This window comes from Asterias amurensis, chromosome 16 (genome assembly GCF_032118995.1).
Source record: "Asterias amurensis chromosome 16, ASM3211899v1".
Taxonomy (NCBI): domain Eukaryota; kingdom Metazoa; phylum Echinodermata; class Asteroidea; order Forcipulatida; family Asteriidae; genus Asterias; species Asterias amurensis.
In genome coordinates this window covers 11223893-11250307 of record NC_092663.1, presented here as the reverse complement: position 1 = coordinate 11250307, position 26415 = coordinate 11223893, and the positions used below count along the sequence as shown (strand labels likewise).

The 26415-nt window shown below is 37.5% G+C and overlaps 2 protein-coding genes across 4 annotated transcripts in view; both read left to right on the top strand.

Moving 5' to 3' along the window:
- Positions 1–6738, top strand: part of LOC139948869 (polypeptide N-acetylgalactosaminyltransferase 13-like) — a 51397-nt gene extending 44659 nt beyond the window's left edge. The window contains exon 11 of the mRNA XM_071947224.1: positions 572–6738. Coding sequence (XP_071803325.1) covers positions 572–715 — 144 coding nt within the window. The 3' untranslated portion in view covers positions 716–6738. The remainder of the gene's footprint in view (positions 1–571) is intronic.
- Positions 6739–6942: 204 nt separating this feature from the next.
- The window catches only part of LOC139948867 (serine/threonine-protein kinase Nek10-like), a 53063-nt gene continuing 33590 nt past the window's right edge, over positions 6943–26415 (top strand). For 2 of the 3 annotated variants that reach the window (XM_071947223.1, XM_071947221.1), the window contains exons 1-2: positions 6943–7208; positions 25944–26159. In XM_071947223.1, coding sequence (XP_071803324.1) covers positions 26116–26159 — 44 coding nt within the window. In that variant the 5' untranslated portion in view covers positions 6943–7208; positions 25944–26115. Of the gene's footprint in view, positions 7209–17522; positions 17901–25943; positions 26160–26415 lie in introns of those variants that run through there. The other variant, XM_071947222.1, reaches the window with a different exon arrangement.

Genomic DNA, 26415 nt, shown 5'->3' with positions numbered 1-26415 from the left:
CCTGGCTATGACTGCTTAATGCGCGGTAGCACCTTTTAAACCCTTATAAGGTGCTAACTAATTGGGTCTCAGAATTCATCACTGCATTAACCTCTCTTTCTGAAAGTTTGTATATACTCAGCGCCTTGAGTACCTTGTTTGGTAGATACGTGCGCTATGTAAGACTTCGATATTATTTACATTGTGTTATTCCGCAAACCGTTTCAGATTAACTATACTGTGTTAGAGTCTGTGACGTAGACATAGAGCTTGGAGAATACTGAGCTGAAATTATTTAAGACAAAGTTAAAAACACATTTATTTTTGCAATAACCTTCAGTACTTCTTTCTGTATCAACTAAATTTTGCTTTTGTCTTCACTTCACATCTCTATTAATTTTTACTTCTCTTGTGTTTTCATCTCAAAGCGCATAGGGACCACTCTGTGATTGTGATATGCGCTCTACAAAAATGGTTCAGCTTTTGACATACAGTATCAGAACCACAGTCCTTAAAATAATAACCAATTATGTGGGTAATTGTCTGAAATATTTTAAATGATTTTCCTTTTTTTTTATTTTATTGTTTCCAGACGAAGGAGTTGAAACATAGCAATGGACTCTGCCTGGACTTATCGGACAAAGCTCAAGATGAGCCGACCACCAAACCCTGCAGCGGCCACAAATCACAAAAATGGGAAATGAACAATCTCAACTGGATGGAAAAAAGCAACTAGTTTTTTCTTTCTTTTTTGTATATTTTTTTATCATAAAACAGCTGGCCACAAAAAATAAAAAAATAGTATATTTTTCTTATTGAATCTCATATTGAGCTGTTTGTGACGCATGACTTTGGCACTGGCTTTGACCACCCTGGTTAGGCTCTGTCTTAGGCTTTGGCTTAGGCTTTGGCTTAGGCTGTACTGTAAGCTCTAGCTTACGCTTACTTATGCTCTGACCTAAACTGTTGCTTAAGCTCTGGGCCAATTTTCATAGAGCTAAGCACAAAACACTTGCCAATCACAACAAAAGTGTGCTTACCAGAATAGTGTTACCAACTAAAGTACCATTCCACATGTCCCATCTGTGATGACTGGTATCCTGCTTATTTTTGCTAAGCAGAAAATTGTTCAGCAGTGATTTCTGCGTATTTTGCAGCTGTTTGAAATTGGGTCCCAATTTCATGAATTTAAATCACTTGGTTAAATCTTCAAGGAAAGTTCACCGAAAGGTTTTGTTTACCAGATACAGGTTACCAGCTAAAATGTCATGTGATGTCTTAGGTTTGTCATTGGGGTTCCCTGCTGATTTCTGCTTAGCAGAAAGATTTCTTAAGCAATATTACTTATTTTGTTTAGCCCACCACTGTTTCTTAAAATATGTGTATTTGAGTTCTCAAATTTTAAAGCAGCTGACATTTTGAAAGTCTGAGTTTGGCCATATTTGAATGAGTAGCGTCAGACGTTACTATAGCGGGATTGCTGAAAAACCCATTCTTCAATTTTGCTGATGCACCCAGCAACCATACCTGTAGCCGAAAACACTTGAGTCAAACAGAGCACCAGTTTTATTATTGTGCATTGAAATAAGTCTGGTTCCTTGACTCTTGCAATAACACCGAAAGAAGAAAAAAACTAGTTGAAACTGTCTGGACAAAAGCCTCATATTTAGGCCTACTCATAATACCTAAAAGCCACATTGGAAAACTAAGGGAAGTCATTAATGCAAAGCAAAAAGCAGATTTGCCACAGTTTGTAAAAATTTTACACAACTTTTCAAACTAAACAGTGCAGAATTTTTTTAGAAAACAAATCAACCAATCATTTGTTATTATTTTAATTTGCAGAAATGTTGACTTTGGTCACAACATCTGTTAACACGATTGAATGAACTCCATTGAATGTTTTTCTTATATTCAGCCATGCATGTCAACCAGCTGGTTTGTTTATCAACAACAAGACAAAGGTCTATTGTTCTCTTGGAATGTCTGCGCTCAAGAAAAACAATGCCTGGGTCCGTTTTCACAAAGAGTTAGGACTAGTCCTAACTTAGGATTAGTCCTAGAACATATTAAAAACTTAAGGCTAGTCCTAAGTTAGGACAAGTAACTTGTCCTTACTCGAACTAAGAATAGTCTCAACTCTTTGTGAAATCCAACCGGTTCAATAAATCCAATTCAACCCAAGTTCTGTGTCGTCACATTATTTTAACAACAATTGCAAGACCTTATTATTTTTATATTTTTGTGGCCAGCTTTGTTACACAATACTACATATGTATTTACCAGTGTTGCCTTCCTACTATTATGTGATGTATTTTCCAAAATTAATTTATGGCGTCTCCTGGAGCGAATTTTTGTAGAGCTGCTTAAGCAGAAACAAAAAATTGCTTAACAAATTTCTGCTAAGCACATTTGAGCAGGAAACCAGTCACAAACTGTATTTAAAAAATTTTGCAAGTTCCAGCTCCAAAAAATCCCAATAAATCCCACCCTGAAATGTTTAAGATGTATCCCAAATGTTGGACCTGGGCTCGATTTCATAAAACCCTAAGATTCATCTTAAAATGAGTTAGTGATTTGTATCGTGACATCTTACTTTGCTAAGAAGTTAAGGTTGATACACAGTTAGTTTAGAAGGGGTTCGACCCGATGTTCCTGGTTTGATTGGCAGCATATTTCGCCACAGCACCTATTGACCCCTTGCATGTGGGTCACACGAGGCGACTGATGCTACGCTCACCATGTTGGTGGTCAATAGGTTTACATGTAAACGCTGCGTCGCCTAAAATGCGCACTTCACTGAATAACACACGTTGATATTGACCACCAAAACGGCACATCCAAGATTATTCTGATGATGACGTCAGGTAAATTGGGTCAATAAAGGAACAAGGTCCCTGACCTTAAACCGTAGCTACAGAAAACCTTGCAAGAAAAAATACTGAGTGCTTTGATATGCCCCTAGGAAGTGATAAAGCGCTACATAAGAACTCGGTATTATTTTTTTTTTTGAGATCAATCTTAACTTTGTGAAATCAGCCTCAGTTTTAAGAAAATCATGTATACTAGCAGAATAATTATTGAGTTTACAATTTGATATACATGTACCTGTATGTAACCTACACGGTGAATGAGACTTGTTTAATTTGAAGTTTGTTTGGAAAAGTGACTACATCTGAAGAATGCAACTCAAGTGTACATTTTGTTATTCAACCATTCACGTTAATTATAGACCCTACTTCAAAGGTGTTGAAACAGTTCTTGGCATTTTACTTAAAAAAACATGGCGGTAGAAATAAAATGAAGGTGCGCATCTGTTGATATATACTCCCATTGAGAGACAAGCGTTTTAAAGAAGGGGAAATATACCTCCATTGGGATAGTTAAGATTGGGTAAAGGATGACATTTTCACCCTAGGTTCTCCTGATTTGAGATTATATATCCCTTTTTGGGTATACAGTCTTAATCAAGGTAAAACATTTACCCCGATAAGGAAGGAACCATTGTCACCCCAAACTCTCCTGATTTCATATCCATATCCCATTTGGTTTTGAAAAGTCTCGATCAGAGTACAATATATACCCTGATGGAGGTAGTTTGGCTGGCAGCACGGCTGGGAAAGTAATTAAGCAAATCAAGTTTTTTGTTTTTTGGTTTCTTTTTTTTAATAACTAGTCTTTCAATTTAATCAGTTAACAGTAAAAATTAGGACGATTAGTGCATGTTTTATTTTTAATTTTTTTCTGGTGTAAAGATGAAATGAGGGAATTTGCAATTGTGCAGAGAAAAAAAAACTACAATATTTTACAAGATCATTAAGCTACTCAGGCATGCAACTTTTTAGCTTATTGAGTACCCCCCCCCCCCCCCACTCTTTAAAGAGCACCAGCGAAACTGTAAAACACTGTACATGTACTTGGTTTTATATCCTCTTCCATTGCAGTGCGATTGTTGGTCCCGGATATTGACAATATTGAAAGCCATTTTTACACTACCATCAGGGCCCAATTTCATAGAGCTGCTTAAGCACAAAATTTTGCTTAAGTAAATACTTTTGAGGTGGTTAAAACCAGAAAGGGGTGGGGAGGAGCTGTTGCAAACTACTTATCAAGCAAAATTACATGTGAAGTAAATGTACAAACGGATTATGGTCGTCAGTCTGGCCCTATCAAAGTCTGTCTCAAAAGCTAAATCAAGAAATGGTTCAAATATATTTAATATTTTCAAAGTGTTATGTTTTGATTTGTTTTGCTTCAGACTTTGATAGCCTTTACGCAATTTAACTGCCACTTGTGGTCACCACAGAATCTTGTAAAAACAGTAAATTTGAGTTTTGTTAGGTTTTGTTGATTATGACTGAGCAAAAATGTATGGTGATGGATATTTTTTGTACGTCCATTTCTTGCTTATTAATTACATTCACAATTTTATTTTCAGTATTTTGAGTGTAGTTTAAAATTGTCATCCGTTTTGCATGTAGAGGATGTACCATGCTGCGACTCCGAAGTTTTAATGAAAGTTTCACGTGTACACTAATAAGAAATATTGCTTTGGTTCCGAAAAAATTAAGTTCTGATAAAGAAACCATCTCATAAAGTACCAGGAAAGTTCAAACTTGCCAAAATACGTATTGGTGCTTTTTCCACAAGAAGACGATACTTACTAAGCACAGTTTAGTAAAGCCATACTTTTCTTATGGTGAAAGTATCGGGTGTTCCCGTCTTGTACATTTTGTACAGTGATTTGTTTTTTTCTATTTACCTATAATGAGAACAGAGCCGATGACGTGTATGTGTGTGTCTTGTGAAAAATTTGTAAAAAATTGAACTTCATTGGTCCTGAAAGGGAATGTATACCTTTGGTTTTGGGTACTGTTGGGTAATTGTTTATAATCCTATGAAAATTAATGTCTGTTTGGAGATATGTATATTAACAAAATCTGGAGCGGATGTGTTCACGCAGGAAGAATAGTCCTTGATTGTAATACACACTATCTGAAAAATGTATCTGAAAGAAACATTTTCTCAGATTCATATTTTGGAGGGGAAAAAAAATTATTTATCTATTTTTCCATAGCTACATTACTTCAAAGAAAAAAGATACTCAAAATGCTTTGAAATACTATCGAAAGCTGCTGTACTTATAAAACCAAGTAAGTTTTGATTGCCTTTCATTTTAAGTATGATTACCAAACGTATACCTTCCCTTGTTTATGAAGCATGCATAGAAACTTCAGACACCTTGTTTTAAAAGTAAGTGATGACACTTTAAAGGGTGTATGTAACTTTTGTAGGACAAACAACACAATGTCCACAGATTTTCACTAAACTTACACAGTTTGAAGATAATGATAGTAGAAAGCTTCCCTACAAATATTACGTGCTGAGGTGCTGTAGTTTTTGGGAAATGAGTAAAACAATGTCATGAAAATAATTTTTGTCTCATAAGACGAAAATTATTTTAAGCATTTACAAACATTTTTTCATGACATTGTTTTACTCATTTCTCAAAAACTACAGCACCCCAGTAAGTAATATTTGAAGGGAAGCTTTCCACTATCATTATCTTCAAACCCTGTAAGTTTAATGTAAATCTATGAACATTTTGAAAAGGTACCCAAATCCTTTAAGATAGAAAAGTTACTCATTGTCACTGAAGCATTTTCCCAAGATTGGGGGGGACTTTGTGTGTTCAAATCTTGGTGGCTTTGACATTGTTAGCTTTAGCTAGGCATGAAGAGACGATAGGCTTTGAGTTTGTCTTTTGTCGTTTGTTTCATTGTGAGTTAAAAAGGTTGCATCAATATTCTAATCACTTTGATATTGTCTTGATTTGTAAGGGAACAATGTTGTTGCTACATCAGTGGTGATAGGGATTTTTGTAAAGTAGGTAATTAAACAAGTAAACAATCTGCAAGTAATTTTTGTATCAAAATTAATAACATCAGATAAGTGCCTTTTAAGTTTAAAATTCCATTATTAAGATATATTTCATTAAAATGTAGTATTCTATCATTTCATTATCAGTATTTAAAAAAAAACTAAAAAAACAAGCCAAACCAAAGTCCATTAAGTTAACCATGCAATTACATAATTTAAAACAAAAGTTAGTGGGGGCAAATGTACACCCTCGTTGAGTGAAAGAGTTCAAATGAGGTTAATAGTTGGGTACCTATCAAAGAGTATAAAGTGCTGAAGGAGCTCTGGTGGAATGTGAAATACGCACTGGTGCCATTTCAGTATGCAAATGTTTTGTTGTATCAATATAGCAATGGTCATTGTCTGCACTAAGGGTGCTCCATTAAAAGATTTGCTTGCTGTAATGGCGTCCAGTGAAAATTTCACACTTAAGACCGAGTTCACCATCTTGCGCCTTCGATGCTCCAGTAATCTTTGGTGACTGTCGATCACTGTGTTTGGGTTTAAAAGGAATAACTTAGGCCGTTTTTTGTCCTGATGTAACTTCGTCAAGTAAATAGAAAAACCACAAACATCAAGTTATTAGTCATAGGCATGTTTATTTCTCAATGTATGTAGTTAATAATGGAGGTTTTTAATTATTTCCCCCATTCTAAGTCCATTGACAATATTTTAAGTGTGTCGCCATCATTTTTAGTTCAGTTAGGTTTAGTTTTTGTTCAAATGGAAATATATACAAAAAAAACCTGTGAAGCAATATTTTATCTCTCATATCTGTAAAGAAATAATAAATACATAAATAAAGACGTGCTACAGGAACTACTGTGTGTAAAAAAAAAATATTTTAATGTCCCGTTGGCTGTTTTGTTGTGTGTTTTTGTGTAAATGGTCTCTGAACATGATTTGTCGTCTGCTAAAAAGGTGCAGCTGCCGCGCACAACATTTGACGTGGGCCCTCTGTCGTTTGGTTAATGCCAATGTTTAGTTTAGTCTGATATTTAACTCGACATAAGCCGTTATTGTCTGCGTAGAGTTACGGTTTGTGAACCAGACGGTTGTCATTGACAGAAAAGTGTAATTTGCATCTGAAAAGGATCCGGATGGTGGGGAATTCTTAAGCCAAATTCATCGATTCTACTTTATTTAATAAGCAGTAAGTCTTCTTGTATGACATTGTCAGTTCCCGGTGTACACCGGCTTCTCATCTCGGTGGATTTTTGATAGCTGACATTGCTTTTTGAGGATAGTTTCATGCTGTAGGATCCGCAAAGTGGTCGTGAAAAGACGAGACTTCAAATTAGGAAGAAAAGGTGAGTGTAGAAACGAATACGTTGCAAGGGACGCCACTTCCATGGCTCGCTGAACACCGTTTTTTTTTTTACCCCGAGAAAATTGGTTGACGTCGGGGGAACTGCAATTATTTGCCGGTGAAAGAAGTACATGTAGTCGTGCTAAAATGGTGTATTCATTATCTTATATTTGCATGTCATGGTTGTTTGTCCACAAATACAGGCTTCATTCATGGAAATTGTGAAGTTTATCACACACGTTTACATGTGTAATCTATGATGACTCAAATCATTTTGTTGTTCAGACTTTAGTGACTGTTTTTGCCCTGTTTTTGTTTTGAGGTTTACACTTATTCTTCGGACCACATTGCTTTTAGTTCTTTAGTGCTTTATTCTGAATTCAAATAAGAAAGCGATTATGTCAAGATAAGTCCTGCTGAATGTATTTGGAGTGCAAATTATACGTTGCAATGGCGCAATTTAATTTTTTAACACCCCTTTTAAAAAGTAAATTCAATACAATTTTAACAAATGTTATTCAACTGAAACTAGATTAAAGCTGGAATACTGTTCGATTTGGTTAATAAATAGTCAACTCAATACGTGGCTGTCTTTTTTGTTTGTATTAATCTAAAGATCGATTAAAGAAGCAGGGCTTTAATTTCAAGAAATGATCCAATGAGTCCATGATAGTTCCGAAAATGTACTGAAACCCTGTCTTTATAAATTAAAAAATTAACTATTTGGCCTACTATTTTTTGGGGGTATTGTGGGATCCGTATTGTGTTCTTGTGTTTGTAATGTTTAGGCTGGTTGAAGTTTGTAAACAAACAAAAAAGTTTTTTTTTTTTAATATTAATTAAAAAAATTCTAGACAGCAGATGTGTTTTCAGTTGTGTTGTGTGGTTACATCCTAATGCTAAAAATGTCTGGACTCCATCAAGTAGGTATTTTAAGCTCTGATTAGACATAGTTGTAGCATGGACGTAGAAATTTCTACCTCCATGCTTGAGGATACACTGATGGCTCCATTGTTAATATTGGAGCATGGATGGTTGGAGCCAAACAGTGTATGAGGAGTTGGTGTAATTCAAGCCCAGACATGTTGGACAGTTGACACCCTGACCCTGATTTACTTTCATTTGTAAAAAGGAATACAATTTCATGTGACTGTTGGCTGCCAGTTTGAACTTTAGGGATTTGACAATTACACAATGGATGTTAGACACTATTTATCTCTTTAAAATATTCATGTTGAGGAATTTACAAAGGGTCTACATGAATGTAAAATGCAACAAACACAAAAAGGCAAATTGTTCATGTTTAACGCTTTGTGGTACATTGTAGTTCAAAGTGTCAGTTCCTTTCTCAACCTTTCTGAACACAAGAAAATAAAGTGGCACTCAGTTAACTTTTTGCCAGAACAAAATGTGAACTTTCTAAAAGTTTTCATAGAATACTTTTAAAAGTGGCAAATCTATTTGACAACATTGCACAATGAACATTATAAACACTGCATTCCAATCAAATTTGCAAGATTCTTTTTCTATAACATCAAAGAGGATAGTTTTGGATCTGACATAAAATAGACAACGTTTCAACTTGCTATTATATCCACTGTCCACAGTCTGGAACTTTGTTTTGGGGCTTAATTGATGACTGGGGGTCACAATTTGTTCTTGTGTGTCTGCACCCCATGGCATCTTGAGTGTAAAACATATTGTTCTCTTTTGTTTATTGAATCAGACATCATCTGTTGACGTCATTAATCTACTTAGAAAGTGACTTGAGCAAGGATCAGAACGAGATCAGTGTAAAAAGAAAAGGGGTTGTAGAACTGTAGAGAAGAAAGGTAGAATAAACCGGGCTTTAACTAAATTACAAGGGCACCAATGTCCGCTTGATTTCACCCACCCAAGGCTTAAACCCTGAGATGTAGAATCAATACCCATGTTGACCATTGGGGCTTCTCTTGTATCCCTTTTGTAAGAGTGAAAGTGCCAGTAGGTATTGACCAACGGATTGCTAATCCTTGGGCTGTACATCCTGAGGGAAGGTTTTCAGTGGGACTGTTATATGATAATTAATTCATAACAAACAGTAGTTTTGTTGGATGTTTTAAAAGTACAAAGTGCATTAGGCCTAAAGGTTTGTTAAAAATGGCATGAGTGTAAATATTTGATACTGACTGGTTAGTGTGTACTGTCATGAGGGTGGGGGTGGGGGGCATACATGAACAAGTAGAAACATGTCTTTTGGGGCAACCGTTAGAAATTGGAGTGGGATGGATGCATTGCAGCTTTGGGACACCTGTCGTTTAATGATTTAGATTGAACATTTGTATTATCATTATTATAAATTATAATGTTTCGGAATGTTCAGCAAGTTTGGACTGCTCTGGGGAAGGCTGGTGGGTAGCTAACAAAATATAGAGTTCAATAAGAACTGTTTAAATCTCATTTGTTCCAAATGGGTATTTAATATCAAAAAATAAATATTTAAAAAAAGACCAATTGAAATACACAAGACTGCCGGACTTGTTCGGTCTTTCTTGCCTGATGCTTAAAGCGCCGTCCTTGCGCCTGCAAAATGAAAGTTGGTATTGGAACTTTGCAACTTACAATATGATTTGAAATCTTCTTTTTTGTTTCATTTGCATAAGTTCACCTTTATTAATCGCGGTTCAGTCTCGGTGTAGGGTACAACAATTGCTGTGGGTGCTGTCGGTTAATTCTAACTAACCTTTGGCAATTCACCAAATACATATTTTTATTTTTGGTTTGAAAACAATTAAATCACACAAAGTAATTGTGTGATTTAAAATCCGGTATGATATTTTCCGGCAACGATAACATAAATCTTGTGGAGTTTCTAAGCTCATACCTCATCAGATTACCATGCTTTAACAATTAACAAACAAAGTGGATAACAATCGTTATCTCATCAGTAGAGAGATCCTTCCAAATTACCCTGCAAAATGGACGTAACCTAAAGGATCCTGATAGCACTTTATCAGTATCCCTCTCTAGTTCTTTCCCCCACGATCTTCAACTCCTGTTTGCCCAATTTAATAACAGTGTGCATTGCAAAGTGTAGAGTCCAAAGTTCGGGACCCACTGCTTGAGATAAAAAAAACTAAAACTGCGCCACTTATTTTTCCACCGGTTGACAAAGACAGGTGGTTGAGTCACTCTGAAACGGACATTGCGATGTTTGCCATTGTATAATTTTGCAGATTTGGTTGGATAATTTATACTCGTAATGTGAAGTGTTTGTGTGATTGCTGAAACTCTGCGGTTTTGTACTGTGGAGTTTTATATGAGGCGTATTGATCAAGTGCTTTTATTTACCCTAACTACATGTACTTGTGAATATATCCAAATCTGTAGAAATAAAGGTTCAATAAATGTTGCGTTTGTTATGAGTTGGGCGTACAGGTGATAAATTGAGTTGTGTTATTTTGTTTATGTTTGGGAGTGTTTTGATAATACTCTGGTCTGTGAAATGAAACAGTGTATTTTGTCCTCTAAAAAGAACCAGTATTTTTGTGGATTAATTTTTGTTTCAACATTTTTAGCAAGTGAAATTTGTCAATGTTAAAAAGATGTTCAGCTCTTATTAAGCTTAGCTCTTATTATTCTGTTTTGTAGACTTCCTGTCCAAATCTTAGTTACAGTTGTGAATTGAATTGTGTTCACTACATAATGCAAACTTCTTTTAAAGTAAAGAAACAAGTGTCTGTGCTTTTGAAAGATCCACTTCTAAAAAATATGTACTGTGTGTATAATTCAAACTGTAGGGATTGGTCTATACATGGTAGAAAAAAATGAATGTTGACTGTGTGTACATAAAGGCAATTTCCTATACCAACATGTTTAATTAAATATCATTTTAAAAACCAACAAGCTAATATATTCCATTCTAGAGTCACAGAATGACTTTGGGGTTGGGCCCTGACCAACCCTTAAAAAAAAAGTTAATTTTTTTTTGCCCACCCGCTGTTTTTTTGTAAGAAAGTTAAAATGTGAACTGTGAACCCAGTCTATCACCATCCCCATAACGGAGAATAGACTGCCCATTATTTTGCCCTGTTCCTATCCTTTGTACAGTAGACACTTTCCACACAGCCAGCCCATTTATCATAAAGTTTGTGGTTTTTATAAATCATACCTCCTACTGCGAATAAAACAACAACCCCAAACTGGTCTCAATTGTGCTTTTGATAAAACCCCAGAAAAACCCAGGGACTCGGTATTGCAGAGTTGAGTGGAGTTCAAAAAGCCAACCTGCTCCTGCCCTGAATGAGATCATTAAGTGGTAACCACCCAAGGGTGACACTACTGGGTTACAGGGAACTGGTGGAATGTAGGTGGACGATTTGCCTTGAGCAGTGTGGAAAAATGCTACACAAATTGTCTCAGTTGCTAGTGCTTACCTCCCAATAAATCATCATTAGCTAAGTCAATTTTATTCATGATTTGGGCTTGGGGTCGAACTAAGAAAAATTGAGTAGAGTAGGACTCGAACCAATTACCTTCAGATTTTTTATGACTTGCCCTTCTACCAACTGAGCTATCCCTATTTTGTCAATATCTTTGTTGGGGACAATCAGTTCACAATTTGTTCACAACATGTTTAGTCTATTTGCTGATGTTTTGCTCCCTAGATGCAAAATTGCTTGATTGAATCATGTTAGCTAATAATATACTTTTTATTATTAGTTCCTAAAATTTTAGGGTTTTCTTTTTCCCGAAGTTGATCTAAAAACAAAGAGTGTCAGTTCTAAAAAAAATTAATAATATTTTGTCACGTAAATCAGGAGTAATGTGGTTTAGTATGCTGTATGATGTTACTGTTGACCTTTGCCGTTTACTTCCTAAGGTCATGTTCACACTGTGAATGCCTGTTTACATTGTGAATAGACAGAGGTCAAGTTCAAAAATATACAATTTCACCAGTAAAAGCATTTAGTAAATCTAAGTCCCAACCTCTAAAAAATTTGTATACCAGACGAGCACTTTTTGGTATACTGAACTAACGTATAAGCTAAAATCCTTTGTGGAGCTAAATCATTATCTCTCCTGGGGTGGATTTCACAAAGAGTTAAAGCCATTATACACTTTCGGTAAACAGTTTTGTCCAAGTCCCACACTTCGTGTATCACAACTTATATATAAAATAACAAACCTGTGGAAATTTAGGCTCAATCGGACATCGGAGTCGGGAGAAAATAACGGGAAAACCCACTCCTGTTTTCGCGCGTTTCGCCGTGTCATGACATGTGTTTATAACAAATCCGTAATTCTCGTTAACGAGAATTTATATTGTTTTACCGTTTTCTCAAAAAGTAAAGCATTTCATGGACTAATATTTCAAGAGAAGTCTTTCACCATTACCTTCTGTAAACCCTGTAAATTATTTGTAAATCTGTGAACTTTTTTTTTTTTTTTCTGTACCGAAAGGGTCCAATGGCTTTAAGACTAGTCTTATCTTGAGTTAGTGCAAGTTACCCGTTCTTACTTAGGACTACCCACACGTTTTGTATATCTCCTAACTCTTTGTGAAATCGACCCCTGAAGACAGAGCAGATTGTTCAGTATCTCACCTATGGCTCTTCTCAAAACCACCCTTAAAGGCAGTTCCATTATATTCAATTGTCACTGGCTAGTTGTGAGAAAGGTGGACACTATACACTAGCGGACACCTGTATTGTACTTTTTTTCAGTCAGTGCAGTGTTTTGAACAAAATCAATCACCACGTTTCTTCTCTCACTCTCTGTGGTTGACATTTTACTATCTTCAGGAAATGAAAATAAATAGTTCACCAGTGCATCATTCCTCTTGATTTATTCATTCCATCCAATGGGGAGAAAGGACTTCTAAATCGCAATCTATAAATCTCTCGTTTATAGGAATGATTCATCGTAGGTTTTTAATGAGTAAATTCTTTATGATCCTCAAAGTTGTAAAAAAAAAAAAAGACATCAAAAGCATTGTTTCAAATACAAGTGCACATATTTTGACTGAAATGATTACAATTCAGCATTTAACTAAAATTATTAAAGTTTCTTTGGGGGTAATTACCAAAATACCACATGATTTTTTAATTACACATGTAGGTGTCCACATTTAAATTAATTTTTTTGTATATTTAGTGATTTGTGGGTTCTGCTATTTTCTCGACTTTGACTGCACTTCTGGTTCATGGGAAGATTTCTCTGAAGGTTTGGAGCTGTTGTAAACTCAACAACTACATGTAGCACGCTTCCAGATAGTTGGCACTAATCATTTGTTTTCAGTTATCAAATTCGACTCTTTACCATATTTAAAGTCGTCCTCAGTCTTTTGTATTTCTTCTTCAAATATGCTGTTGACATGGCTTATTTAAATAAATAGCAAATAATACAATACTTATTTACAATTCCTGGCCTGCAGTAGTGTATGCCTCTTTTTTGAAAGTGCAGGGGCACCAAGGCATTTTCTCCTTGGTAAAGGGCACCCTTTGAGAAAATTTCTACTGGAGCATTTTAAGGGCACCAAGGCAGAGGGCATGGAGGCAGGAGACAATCGCCTTTGTTGCCTCCGTGAAACATCAGGACTTCAATCCTGTGTACTTTTCCTTTTAAAAAGAAATTACGGACACTGTCTGTACCATCGTCAGTAATTTTCAGTTTGTCGTAATTCAAACTGAGCATGTTGGTTGTCAGCTGGTGAAGACACAGTGACATGGAGTTTGGAGATACAGATTAATTGCCAGTAGTTGTCCCAGGTTGAATTTTCACACTTTCCCTGTAGGGGCATTGGATAGAGTAGAGATCTTGGAACGTGCTGATAATATCACTAGCTATCAATCTTGGGTGTTGGCCGTTATTATTTATAGTGAGCGCTGTGATGACAAAATGAAAATTGTGTTTTATGGTTCCACTTGCAGGAAGGGAAAAACAGCTAGTGTGATATAAATGGTTTATCTTGTTTGGGGGGGGGGGGGAGGAAAAGCTGAAAGTGTTTTTTATTGTACAAATATGTGGTTTATGGGGGGAAAGGAAAATTTGCATTGTTTTATGGTTCAACTTGTTTTTTGGGGGAAAGGAAAAACCAACATTCTTGTATTGAATTGTATTGTATTGTATTGTATTTTTGGGGGAAAAGGAAAACCTGACATGGTGATATGTTTAGGTAATGAAAAAATAAACGTTGTGTTTTATGGTTTAACTTGTTTCCAATGGCTTTTCCTGGCTTAATACATTAGTCAGGAATGATTTAACCTTGCCTTTATGACCAATTGGGTCTTTATGTTTGTTAAATTTTTATCTAAAAAACAACACAGAGTAATATTACTAAGTGTTGTCTTTAGATAAAAATGTCTTTTGACCAACTCATCAACAATTTAAAAAAAAATCCAGACATTTGTAATTTTGACTATTCTTAATGGCCCCACAAAACTTATGCTGTTGTGAACGTATTCATCGCTGAGAGTTTCCCCCAATTCAACCAAAGTTACCTTTAAACGGAAAACCAAGCGGGAACAAAAAACCAAACGCTGACAAAGAAATCAGAAAAAGTTCACCAAAAGTTTACACATACATTTGTCTTTGAACAACACTTTTTAGTACATGTAGGTGACTTTTCAGGATTTATCTGGCAGGACAATTCAGTGAATTCACAAAACCAAATCCGTCATGGGCATTCAAACCCCATTCAAACCCCCTGATTTTTGATTGTTCAGAATGGGTTCAACTGGTTTTTCAATAGTTTGCCGGTTCCTGAAAAGTTGCCATGGTGATCGTCAACAAAAGGTGTAAACCAGTGGAGGCCATGTGTTCCTCAACAGCCTTTTATTGAATATGTGGAGTAGTTTGTGCGTGTTCATAACTAACAAGCTTAAATGCACGGTTGCACATGCCTACGTGTGAAATTTGAACATAGTACAACAGTTGTCGGAGACCAGGGTGGGATACGACCTTGTTTGGCGACTCTTGTTTTGTGTGTTGTGGTTTTTTGAAATAAGTGAAAAGTGAAATACATGCAACCAACAGAATGGATGTCAATATTGTTCTCACTTGGATAGTGTCTGGGGCTAACATTCTAAAGCAAAAAAGCATGATATTTTCCAACTTAATTCTGTTTTCTAATTTTTTTACCTGCAGAAAAATCTGAAAAATTATTATTAATTTGGCCTGGAAAGTATTTTAGAGCCTACACCTTGTGTATTCAGCCCTTGTACTTGATAAAATTTTCCTTCTTTTCTCCAAGGACCAAATATCATGCCTGAGAAAAGGAAGGTCTCATATTTGTTTCACTGTCATGTAGGGAGAAAAATTGTGAAATGGATTTTAAATATTTGTATGATTTTAAATTCCAACCCTGAATTTAAACCCCAAATTTTTCAAAAACTTGTGAAAATAATAAGTACACTGTGATCAGACACTACCGTCGTCGTTCACACCTAGCAATATTCTGAGAAATCAATCCATTATCTACATCTACACCCACCCCCTACTGGTTTCAATCATGATTGCATTATTCTTCTGTAAAGGCATAATTTATTTTCGCTTAAAAGGCTAATTTGTTCAAGGCTGAGCCATCGTGACAGGTGCTAGTGTCAGTTCAGTAATCAGCGATCTTTCACTTCACAGACTTTTTAATTTCTCTTTGAACTGTATATAAGGGAATCACATTGCTGGAAAGCCTCACACTATCGAACAATCCAGGGCTTCAGTTTATTGAAAACTACACTCTCAGAACTCAAGTCTGATAATCAATATTAAAAATAATAATAATTGCAATTCACTTATAATGCTTTATCTACACTGTATGGGCATCACAAAGCGCATCTTTATTTGTTTTTGAAGCTGTGCTCCTAAGTAAGTTTTTTTTTTTTTTTTTTTTTAATACCAAGACTTTTCTGTAGAATGACAAAATTAAAATCAGTGGGGACGCATGGTAAAATGCCTCCCTTTCAACTTACTGCAACTGTGATGTACTATAGTATAATACTTAACTAATAGGCCGGAAGCCAGTCACTGTAACTTTCCGCATGGCAGCGGAAGAAAAAGTCCATTGCGGGTTTGGAAAGGTATGCAAAGTCCAGTCGTTATTTTACTGGCCCCACTGCTGAAATCACTGGCCCAGGTCTGCGGTCCAGTGTAAAATTAGAGCCATGTACAGGCTAGGGCCCGACTTCATGGCTCTGCTTACTGTAAGCAATGAATCGGTGCTTGCGGAAACAGAGAATTCTGCACTTATGTACATGTAGGCCAAGCATATTTCACGGGTAAATGGGGAATTTTGGCTTTAAATGCTCGTGTTACTCCACGTTACTGCGTGTACAGTGTATAATAGGCATTCGTCGCTTATACAGCTGCGGCAGAAATTTTGCACTTGCACAGAAAGGGCGGGGAGAATAGTTATCAGACTCGCAGAATTCGGCGGTAAGCAGAGCCATGAAATTGGACCCTGCTAAGATCATGAGGACAATCCACCTTTTATGATCTTCAGTTGCTGGTCTTGTACGTGTACAAAAGTTTGACTCTTTGCACTATGGTTTGAGGTTGTGGCCAAGTTGTAAAATAACTGGTCCAGTGCATTTTTGGTGCCCCTGCAATTAGGAACTAGATACAGCTGTTTTTGACTCAGCTGAGAATTTCACAAATCTCTAGTGGGATTGTTTATTGTTTTTGCGAAGTACATTCTACCATGGAGAAAGGAAATTCTACGAAACCGAACCTACTCATGTTGCATCATTAACTCCGGATAATGTTCTTTGTAGTGCGCTGTATTATTATAAATATTAATGTTCTCATTCAAGTTGAACTTTTCCCCGCTGTAGTGTTTCACGCTCGGTTTAATCTTGATTCAAATTAACCCAACTATGAAGTGAATTGCACATTCCTTTTTGAACAAGGTGTTACAAAACATGTTTACTTGCTCTATGGTATGTACAGTATGTCGTACATACGTCACTACCACCCAAGTCATTCATCCTTGTTGACAATTTTTTTTAAGAAAAGGAAAGATGCACATTGTGCCCAAGGTGTGGAGGACGTGCCAAAAAGCACATAGGTCGGAAGAAAGTGAGGGGGGAGGGTTTACATGAAGCTACATGTACCATTCACCCATAGTCTCTTTTATTGACTGGCATACAATGAATGAAGAATTTGTACACAGTTTGCAGGATCAGCTACTCTGAAAAACCCTAACCTGTTGTTCGATCCATTTGGGTGCATTGATACCATAGGAGGGTAATTCAGCAGCCCTCATTGTTGGGCGACTTTTGTTCCCTCCCTGTTCATGGGACAGTCACCCAGTGATCAGGGTCTACGGTGGTGTCACCTCAGCCTCATTACAACCAGTCACTTCACTGACTCTCAATGGGTGTTTTGGGTTTCTTGTCAGGGGTGGCTCTTACTTAGTGGGGTTTCTTGGTAGTCGAGTCATTTTTGTGATGAGAGAGGGTCGTCAAGTAGGCATGTTGGAATAGGGGCAGAAGAGTAGCACCATTCTTTAGTTGTGTGCTATCAGGAGTCAACAAGTCATACATGTAGTTACATTCAAGATACTTTATTACCATCTGTCCATTCTGATGTTGTGGAGCACTGAATTTCTACCTGTGGAACATTAGGAGAGAGCTGTTGATCATTAGATAGTGTGTGGCTGGTGTCTTAACCAATCAATGTTGGATTATACTGTGATGGCATGCTTTATTATTCAGTGGTAAGTTCTTCTCTTTAAATTTCTGACACATACTAGGCGAGACTTAATCCATGTTCCCATTGGACTTTTTCTTCCGTTGCATTCTGGCCATGGCCACTGGCTGCCCGAACCTATCCCAACATGTATACCAAAAGTATACATTCTAGGATTCTCCAAATACGCAAACTACATGTAGCATATCGGCTAGTGCTGGGCGAATAGTGAAATTTTGTTATTCGGATACCGCTGGCCAACTATCCGAAATTAACCGGATATTCGAATAGTTTTTTTCGCCGCTAGAGGGCGCTATAAAAAAAATAAAAATAAAAGAATATTTAGAAAAATATTTTTTTTGTCGCTAGAGGGCGCTGTTCGTTCGTGAATGAGATCTTCTGGGCGGATTGATATTAGTTTTAGACAGTGTCACTCGGTTCATTCATAAAAATGACCGGATCTAATTTAAAGATGGCGATTTGCTTTTTCTTTTGATCGTGGATGACTCTACGTGAAGGAAAACTTTTGTAATCTTTGAACAAATTACGTCAGAAATGTCATTGTTTTGACTCTTCACGGAGGTGAGCATAGTTAAATACTTAATTTATGCTGTTTTATGCTGTCTTAATAGAAGTTTCATTAGGATTCAGACAAAACATTCATGTCAGTTGTCGCCCGACGTCCGCGGATATTCGGATATTAAAGAATATCCGGTTACTTGGTTGTAATTACAGAACTATCCGGTTTATAAATAGCTATTCGCGCCCTATGCGGATATCCGGTTAAGAAAAAAAAGGCATTCGCGGTTACGGATAGGAAAACCTATTCGCCATTAACCGGATATTCGAATTATTCGCCCAGGCCTAATATCGGCACAACACAGAATCTCTTCGGTCGATTTGTTGATTCTTTATTGTTCAGTGGTAAGTTCTTCTCTTCTGCCTTTAAATTTCTGACACATACTAGGCGAGACTTAATCCATGTTCCCATTGGACTTTTTCTTCCGCTGCCACGCGGAAAGTTTCAAACGTGACTGGCTTTGGTGTAATTCTACCGTGCGTTCCCACCTGGACTTATATTCCATGATTTTTTATAGCGCGGTCGCAGGGTTTACACCGTGGAGCTGTTCTCTTTCAGTCTTTGGTGTATGGTGTAATTCTACCGTGCGTTCCCACCTGGACTTATATTCCATGATGTTTTATAGCGCGGTTGCAGGGTTTACAGCGCGGAGCTGTTCTCTTTCGGTCTGTTGGTTTTACGTCACGGTCGCGGTAAGTTGACAGGGACATTCGATTTAATTTTGCCATTCTGCAGTCGCAGTACTGTGTAACAACCCCAAAAAGTCCAATTGGGAACACAGTTTAAGACGCATTGCTTGGCGTGCATGAGTCGGAGCAAACCAAATCATGAAATGGAAGTATTTATTAACTTGGTTTAAAGTGGTGTTTTAACACAGTGCTTTCTTTCCGAGATCTGCAGGAAAGGAAACCCACTATATGCCAGTTTTTGAGACATTGTTCATACACTTTCAATTAGCCTTGCTCAAGGCAGTCGAATTGTTCACTCCGAAAAACGGACCGCCGCTGTATAAAAACCCAACCGTATTCACTGTGCATAAAATGTGTGTAGCCACATCGCATGACACGATGCCCCAATACACTATCTGCATGCGTCCGCCTCCGCATGCGATTAGTTTATGAGTGCGGATGACTTGTGTGCACAGTAGTTGTACGATGTGACAGTGTGTATACGGGTGGGTCGTGCGGTGTGACTGCACACACCACGCACAGTGTATACGGGTGGGTTTACAGCGGGGTCTTTTCGTAGTGAATAATACGACTGCCTTGAGCAAGGCTAGCTTTCAATCAAAAATTAGCAGTGATGATTTGTGGAATCTTCAAATGCTATTATTCCTGGGGTTTTTCTGTGTCGTTGAAAAAATGGACCTGGATGGTTTGACCAAAGACATGAGCGAGTAGTTTGACAAGTGGTTGTTTGTAGTGTAGGACTTTACAACACAATCATTTGTTTTAAAAACACTTTGCATTTTGTTAAGACCACAAAACTCAACAGTTTTGTTCATACTGTGTGCAGAGTTTTTACCTTAGTACCATTCAGAAAAAGATTAAATGTGCAATTGTTGTTGCCTTCAGTGTAGATCAACTTGTGTACCGTATCTAGGCAACAATCTTAAAGCATAACTTTTCAAGGTACAACTAGATGGTATGTTGTATGGTTCCATTTACCAAAGAACTGTACAAATAATGGCCTTGTCAACTTTTTAAGGGGAATTAAACTGACTTTTACTGTAGTGTAGCCTACACCATTATACATTGTAGAAACATTTTATTGTTTTCTATTACACAGTAGTAAAAATTTTATGTTGTAAATTTGACCATAGAGCAAGTTACTAGTACTAAGAATGTGTACTTACTATGCCAATAACAAAAATCTACATTTTAATGAGGAATATTCCACTGGTTGTAAAGTTCTTGAGTTGTCAAATAACTTTGGATGTCTTTACCCTGGGAATGCCATAGATGATAGCTTTTGTGTGCCTAGTGATGATAGATCTCGCCATTGTCAACCCTCCCCTTTTTATACACATAGGGTATGTTCAGACAGCGTACTAACTTAGACCCGAACCGGTCTAACTTTTACGAGCAGCGGGGGGTGGTCGTAAAAATAAAAACCCATTGCGTTCAGACAGCACAGAGTTAAACCCGATCCGGTTTATCTTCGGTTTTAAGAGGTCAAAGTAGACGCGACCCCGTCGCTCTAACATCCGGTTTTATTCATCAGATTCACGCACCGAGTATGCCGAGATACTGAGTGCCCCATGCCCTGGATGATCTGACAGGGCATAATTATTGGATACAAATGGCTCAATCGAACGCGGTAACAGTTTTACCGTTGGGAGGATATGGGCACTTAAAACAAACATGAACACTACTCGAAAATTTTTTTTTTTAAACAAACAAAATATTGATACAAACCGCCGAGAAAACTCACCAAAATATTGTCCATATTCCATGAAACAGAACACGTTTCATTTGTGTGTTTTGTTTTATACCACTGTTTCCGATTTAATAAATACTTTTAGTTTGTACTTCAATCGATTGGAAGTTGCGATCTCTCAAAAGCTGGTGCCGCGATTTTTATTCCGATTCGTTCATAAACACAACTACACACGTGCAAGTTACGTAAATTCATGTACTTTGCAGTATTTTCCCAACTTCCCAACAACGTGGTGATATTGCTGGCGTAGGGAATTTCCCCTAAACACAGCCTCGCGCCCACTGCAGTTCATTCTCCTAGATTGAAAGTACAGCACGCTAGTAACGGTGACGGCAATAGAAAGGCACATCCACGGGATCGGTGATGGTAACTATGGGATATCAGAGAGTGATCACTATGGGATGGCAGCGCTCTACATGTGATGAGAAGCATTACAAAATATGCTTCTTCGCTGCGCTCGTAGTATACGCATGGAAAACAGTTTCAATTTATTGTAGGACACTCAACAAAAAAAGCTTGGATAATATAATTTTGTTTCAAAATTTAATAAATCATGGGCGTGGGCCTGTGTTAAACTGCATACACTGATCGAGAGGGTTTCGCCAACTCGGTAAGCGGCAAGAAAGTAATATAAATACTCGGTGCTTTTCAGCATCAGAGGCAACAGAAACCGTATACAAGCACTCCGGGTCCCGGGCATGTGCATTGAACCACACAATGGGTCGTCCGTTGTGAGTTAAAACCGGATGTCATTCTGTCCACACGCAGTGTTAAAAGATAAACCCGAACCGGTTTAGACTTAGACCGCCTCGCTGGACGGTTTAAGTTTTGGGGTTTAAACCCGATCCGGTCTAACTTTATTTGCGTTCACACGCACAAAAGTTGAACCCGAACCGGTCTAAGTGGACTTAGACCAACTTTAGTACGGCGTGTGAACGACCTCATAGTTTAAACCTGTTTACATACTCTGTGTTTTGTGTTGTCATTTTGACAACATGTAGCCTTGGAGAAGGATTCTGCTTGTATTGAAATGTCAGGCGATTAGCTATCTTTTGCATTGAATCCTAAGGCTCTTGCACTGTAGTCAGTCTGCAACGTCGACTAGTAAACAGAGCCCATACAAAGCTATGGTAATGATGGTGTTGAAGAAGTTGTTTTTCTGGCATTCTGGCCATGGCCACTGGCTGCCCGAACTCATCCCAACATATGTATACCAAAAGTATACATTCTAGGATTCTCCAAATACGCAAACTACATGTAGCATATCGGCACAACACAGGATTTTTTCGATCGATTTGTTGATTCTCAAACAGTTTGACAAACTTTTGTTTTTCAAGATTTAAGTTTCTAATGAATTGTTTTAATGATTTGTTTTACATCAATCACTAACAAAGCTCACAGATTGTGCCTTGAAGCATAGTATTCATGTACTAAACTCAAATAACACATCAAATTCATCTCAATTCAATTTGTCAAACTTTGCAAAGACTTGGCAAGATTTGCATCCGGAATCCCCAAAAAATTTACAAAAATCCTGGGAGATCCATGCAGTCCCTTATTCCAGACCATCCAATTTATTTGTACCGGCTCCGCCTGATTCTTCACAGGGAGGCAATAATATCAATTTCCCCAAGTTCATTGCTTTGGTGCCACTTGAACTGTTCCAATAGAAATTCACAATATCCTCACAGCTCACAGAGGTGCCCTTTGAAAGAGAGAAAACACCTTGGTGCCCCTGCCTTTTTGAGGACAAAGCATCAAGCTTGCTGGCTAGATACCCCAACTCTATGGTTATTATACAGAGTCCAACTGTTTGATTTGTCGATTATTGACACAGTTCCTTAAACAGAAGGAATACCATTGCAACACAGTCTTTATTTACTTTGGCTCAGGTGATAATACGCAAGGAGTGTCCCATGTTTACATTGTTTCTATTGACAGTTTAATTCACATTGCAGCCATCTGCTTTTGGGAATTATTATCCAGGAGTTTTCTTTTTCATTTGGTTATGGAAGTCTGTATCACTTCCAGATTTAAAGGCACTGGACACTATTGGTAATTATTCAAAATAGTTATTGGCCTAAAAACTTACTTGGTAACGAGCAATGGAGAGCTGTTGATAGTTTCCTCCATGATAAAACATTGTGAGAAGCGGCTCCCTATGATGAAGTAACATTATTGTACACTATGTAGTTCTTGGGAATTTCTCGAGCCTGAAACCGTTTGTTATGAATCTGAAAGTCCACATTGAAGTTGTGCAACAAGGGTGTTTTGTCTTTTATTATCCTCTTGCAACTTTGATGACCAATTGAACCCAAATTTTTCACAGGTTACCTGTTCATGTTTGTTGTGTTGTCATTTAGCCTTCGATAAAGACTCTGCTAGGGTCGAAACATCAGGCCGTTAATTATTTTTTGCAGGTTTGTTATGCATATGTTGGGATACACCAAGTGAGAATACTGGTCTTTGACATCTACCTAAATATGTGTCCATTGCCTCTAAGGGGGTTAAAAACGAGGTTTATAAACACACTTATTTAGACAACCTTTTGTCCAACCATCGAGGTCGCTAGAAACACCTCCATGGTCCAACAAGTTCAAGTTTTAACAAATTTTTCTGCACAAAGCTTTCTGAAAAGTGACCTAAATATATTGTTTTGTTCGCACCCTTGGTGTTGCCGCATTTGTAAACAAGTTGACTGATAACTTCCATTACTACGCAAGGTTAACAGCACTGTTGCAAGACAGTTACAAATTGTCAACAAGTACAGCGTCAGGTCCCTTCAGCAGTTCAAAGTCAAACGTGTAATCCCCTGCAAATTGATTCCACTGTTTAAAGTGACAAAGACAGGACAATACTGCTCACCTGGGGCTGTAAGTGATCTTGGTCAATATAGGTTTTAAAGCAACCGTATAGAGAAAGGACTTTTTTTATGGAGCAACAGTGCAGAAATTTTTTGGTCAATCTGTTTGACAGGCTATAAAAATGATTGACCCAAGGATGGGGAGTGAAAGAAAATTGTGGGTTAAATGGTCAAATTTCACACTTACATTTTGGACTTGATGTGTACAAATATGATTATACACGTAGACAGGTAAAGAAACCGTAAACTCCATATCCCTTGGCCCATTTTCGCTACTTCAGCAGCAGTTATCTGCTGAGCAAAAATAAGCAGGATACCACCAGTCATGATGGTACACATGCTATTGTATTTTGTTTGTGTAACCGTATTTGTGTGAGCTTAATTTGATAGGTTGCTTAGCAGTTAGCTACCTTTTCTGCTTTAAAGCAATCGCACAACATCGGTAAACAGTACCGCCAAAAGCCCGCACTTCGTGTATCACAACTTACATATCAAAATAACAAACCTGTGAAAATTTAGGCTCAATCCGTCATCGGAGTCGGGAGAAAATAACGGGAAAACTGTTGTTTCTGCACGTTTCGCCGTGTGTTTTAAATAAATCCGTTATTCTTGATATCGAGAATTGATAATTGTTTTAATGTTTTCTCAAAAAGTAAAGCATTTCATGGAATAATATTTCAAGGGAAGTCTTTCACCATTACCTTCTGTAAACCCTGTAAGTTATGTTTTGTTTTGTTAAGAAAGTGTCCAATGGCTTTAAAGCAGCTCTGTGAACTACATAGGACTCTTGAGATGCCCCTTGAGATGTTCCACTAGAAACTAAAGTTTCACCCATTAAATCTGCCTTGCCCTTGTACAATGAAGGACTGTATCTGGGCCAAAATTGTAAAAAACTGCTCATCATTTGAGTTTGTTCTATAGCCCTTACTTTGAGAGGTAAACCAACTATAAAACCAACTAACAAATCGTACTCCGATGTATTCAGTTTTCCACTCCCAGAGACCCTTTCAACTCCTTAGTAGTATGCAGCCCTGGCACTCACTGTACTGTTTTTTAAATTTCCTGCCAAACTGTTAATCTTGGCCTTTAAAACAGCATTTTCTAACAAACTGTTTTCTCTGTGGTTTTGCCACAAAATTCTGTACACAGTTAGGAGATGAAAAATTGTGCTGATGTTTTTCATCTGAACTCAATTTATATATATATATATTTTTTTTCTGCTTGGCCGAAAAAAACAGCTGATGTTTTTCAGACGTAAAGAAATCATGCTCTTTGATCTACCTCTATAGTACTAACGATTTGTTTGGTTTTTCTCAATTTTGTCACGACAGGGGGTGAATTATTATGCTCTCTCCAAAGACCCTTTTTGTAAATGGTTGTCAGTGGCCTGTGAAAGTAAGATCAAACCTGAATTTGCAAAAAGTTAAAGGACTAATAGGTAAATGAATTTCTAAGGCCTGGTTACAATATCATTGGTTCCGTCTGGCTAGTTTGGTTTAAAAGCTTAACCATTTTTTTCACTGAATAAAAAATATCAATGAAATGTTTTGACAGAAAGTTTGTAAGAGAACCCTGGGGGAACGCAGGCAAGCGTAGAATGTTTTGTGCATCGTCAGTCGACTGCCTCAGTGAACGAACCCAGGAATGGGTCAAATCTAGGGCATGGAGTAGTACTCAGGAAAAATAAGCCACACAAAATGCCTCTGTCGAGACCTGAGGCCAATTTCACAAAGAGCTAAGATAGATCTTAACTGTGTATCAATCTGAACTGCTAAGAAAAGTGTGATGTCACAATACAAATCACTATCGTAATATTGAAAACTCACCTTTAAAAGATAACCTTATTGTTTGGTGAACTCCACTGGCCTTTTGCAGAGTTGCTTGTATGAGTCGCGAATATGGCTTGACAAATTTCTGCTTCTCGCAATTTAGCAGGATACCGGTCCTGGACTAGATTGTGCGTGAAATAGGCATTTTCACATTTGCCTCATTTCTGCTTTCCAAGAATTTTCTGAACTATGTACATGTACACTGTAGGTAACCTTTTGTGCTACGTAGACTTGTAAAGAGATGTAAAAGAATATATGCCCAATTTATTTTTTTAAGAGGCACCTGTTGTGAAACGGGCAAAAGACATCAGTCGATTCTGCAGAGTCAAATATTTTACTTATGTCTTTCTTTTCTTACAGAAATTGTAACTAAAAGACTGCTGGCCAACTTTTTGGATCTCCAATGCTGCTTGTAAATGCAACCGACGACAGTTTACACTAGAACTTTTTAAGAGGGACGGCTAGCGTGAGGTTTATCCTTATGTGAATCCTCTCAGATCATGTGACTAGGACATGTGACTGCCCTGACATCATGCCTAGTGAGGAGAGAAAAGCACGACAGTCCGAACTCAACAAGTAAGTCATTAGATAATTGTTCCCAACCCCAACATTCAAACACGTACAGGACTCTTGCTGTTTGTACTGCTTATTATAGAATTCTGTGATTGCGGCACCCTCAAAAGTGTGTAATTCTATGGCCTAGGCCGAATTTTGCGCTTACAATCACCATTCTCCGCTTGCACAACAAGCGCTGAATTTATGCGCTCTTGTAAGCCTAGCCTCTTGTAGAATGACTAGTAACATGGAGTATGCGTGTGCACACGCCAAAATT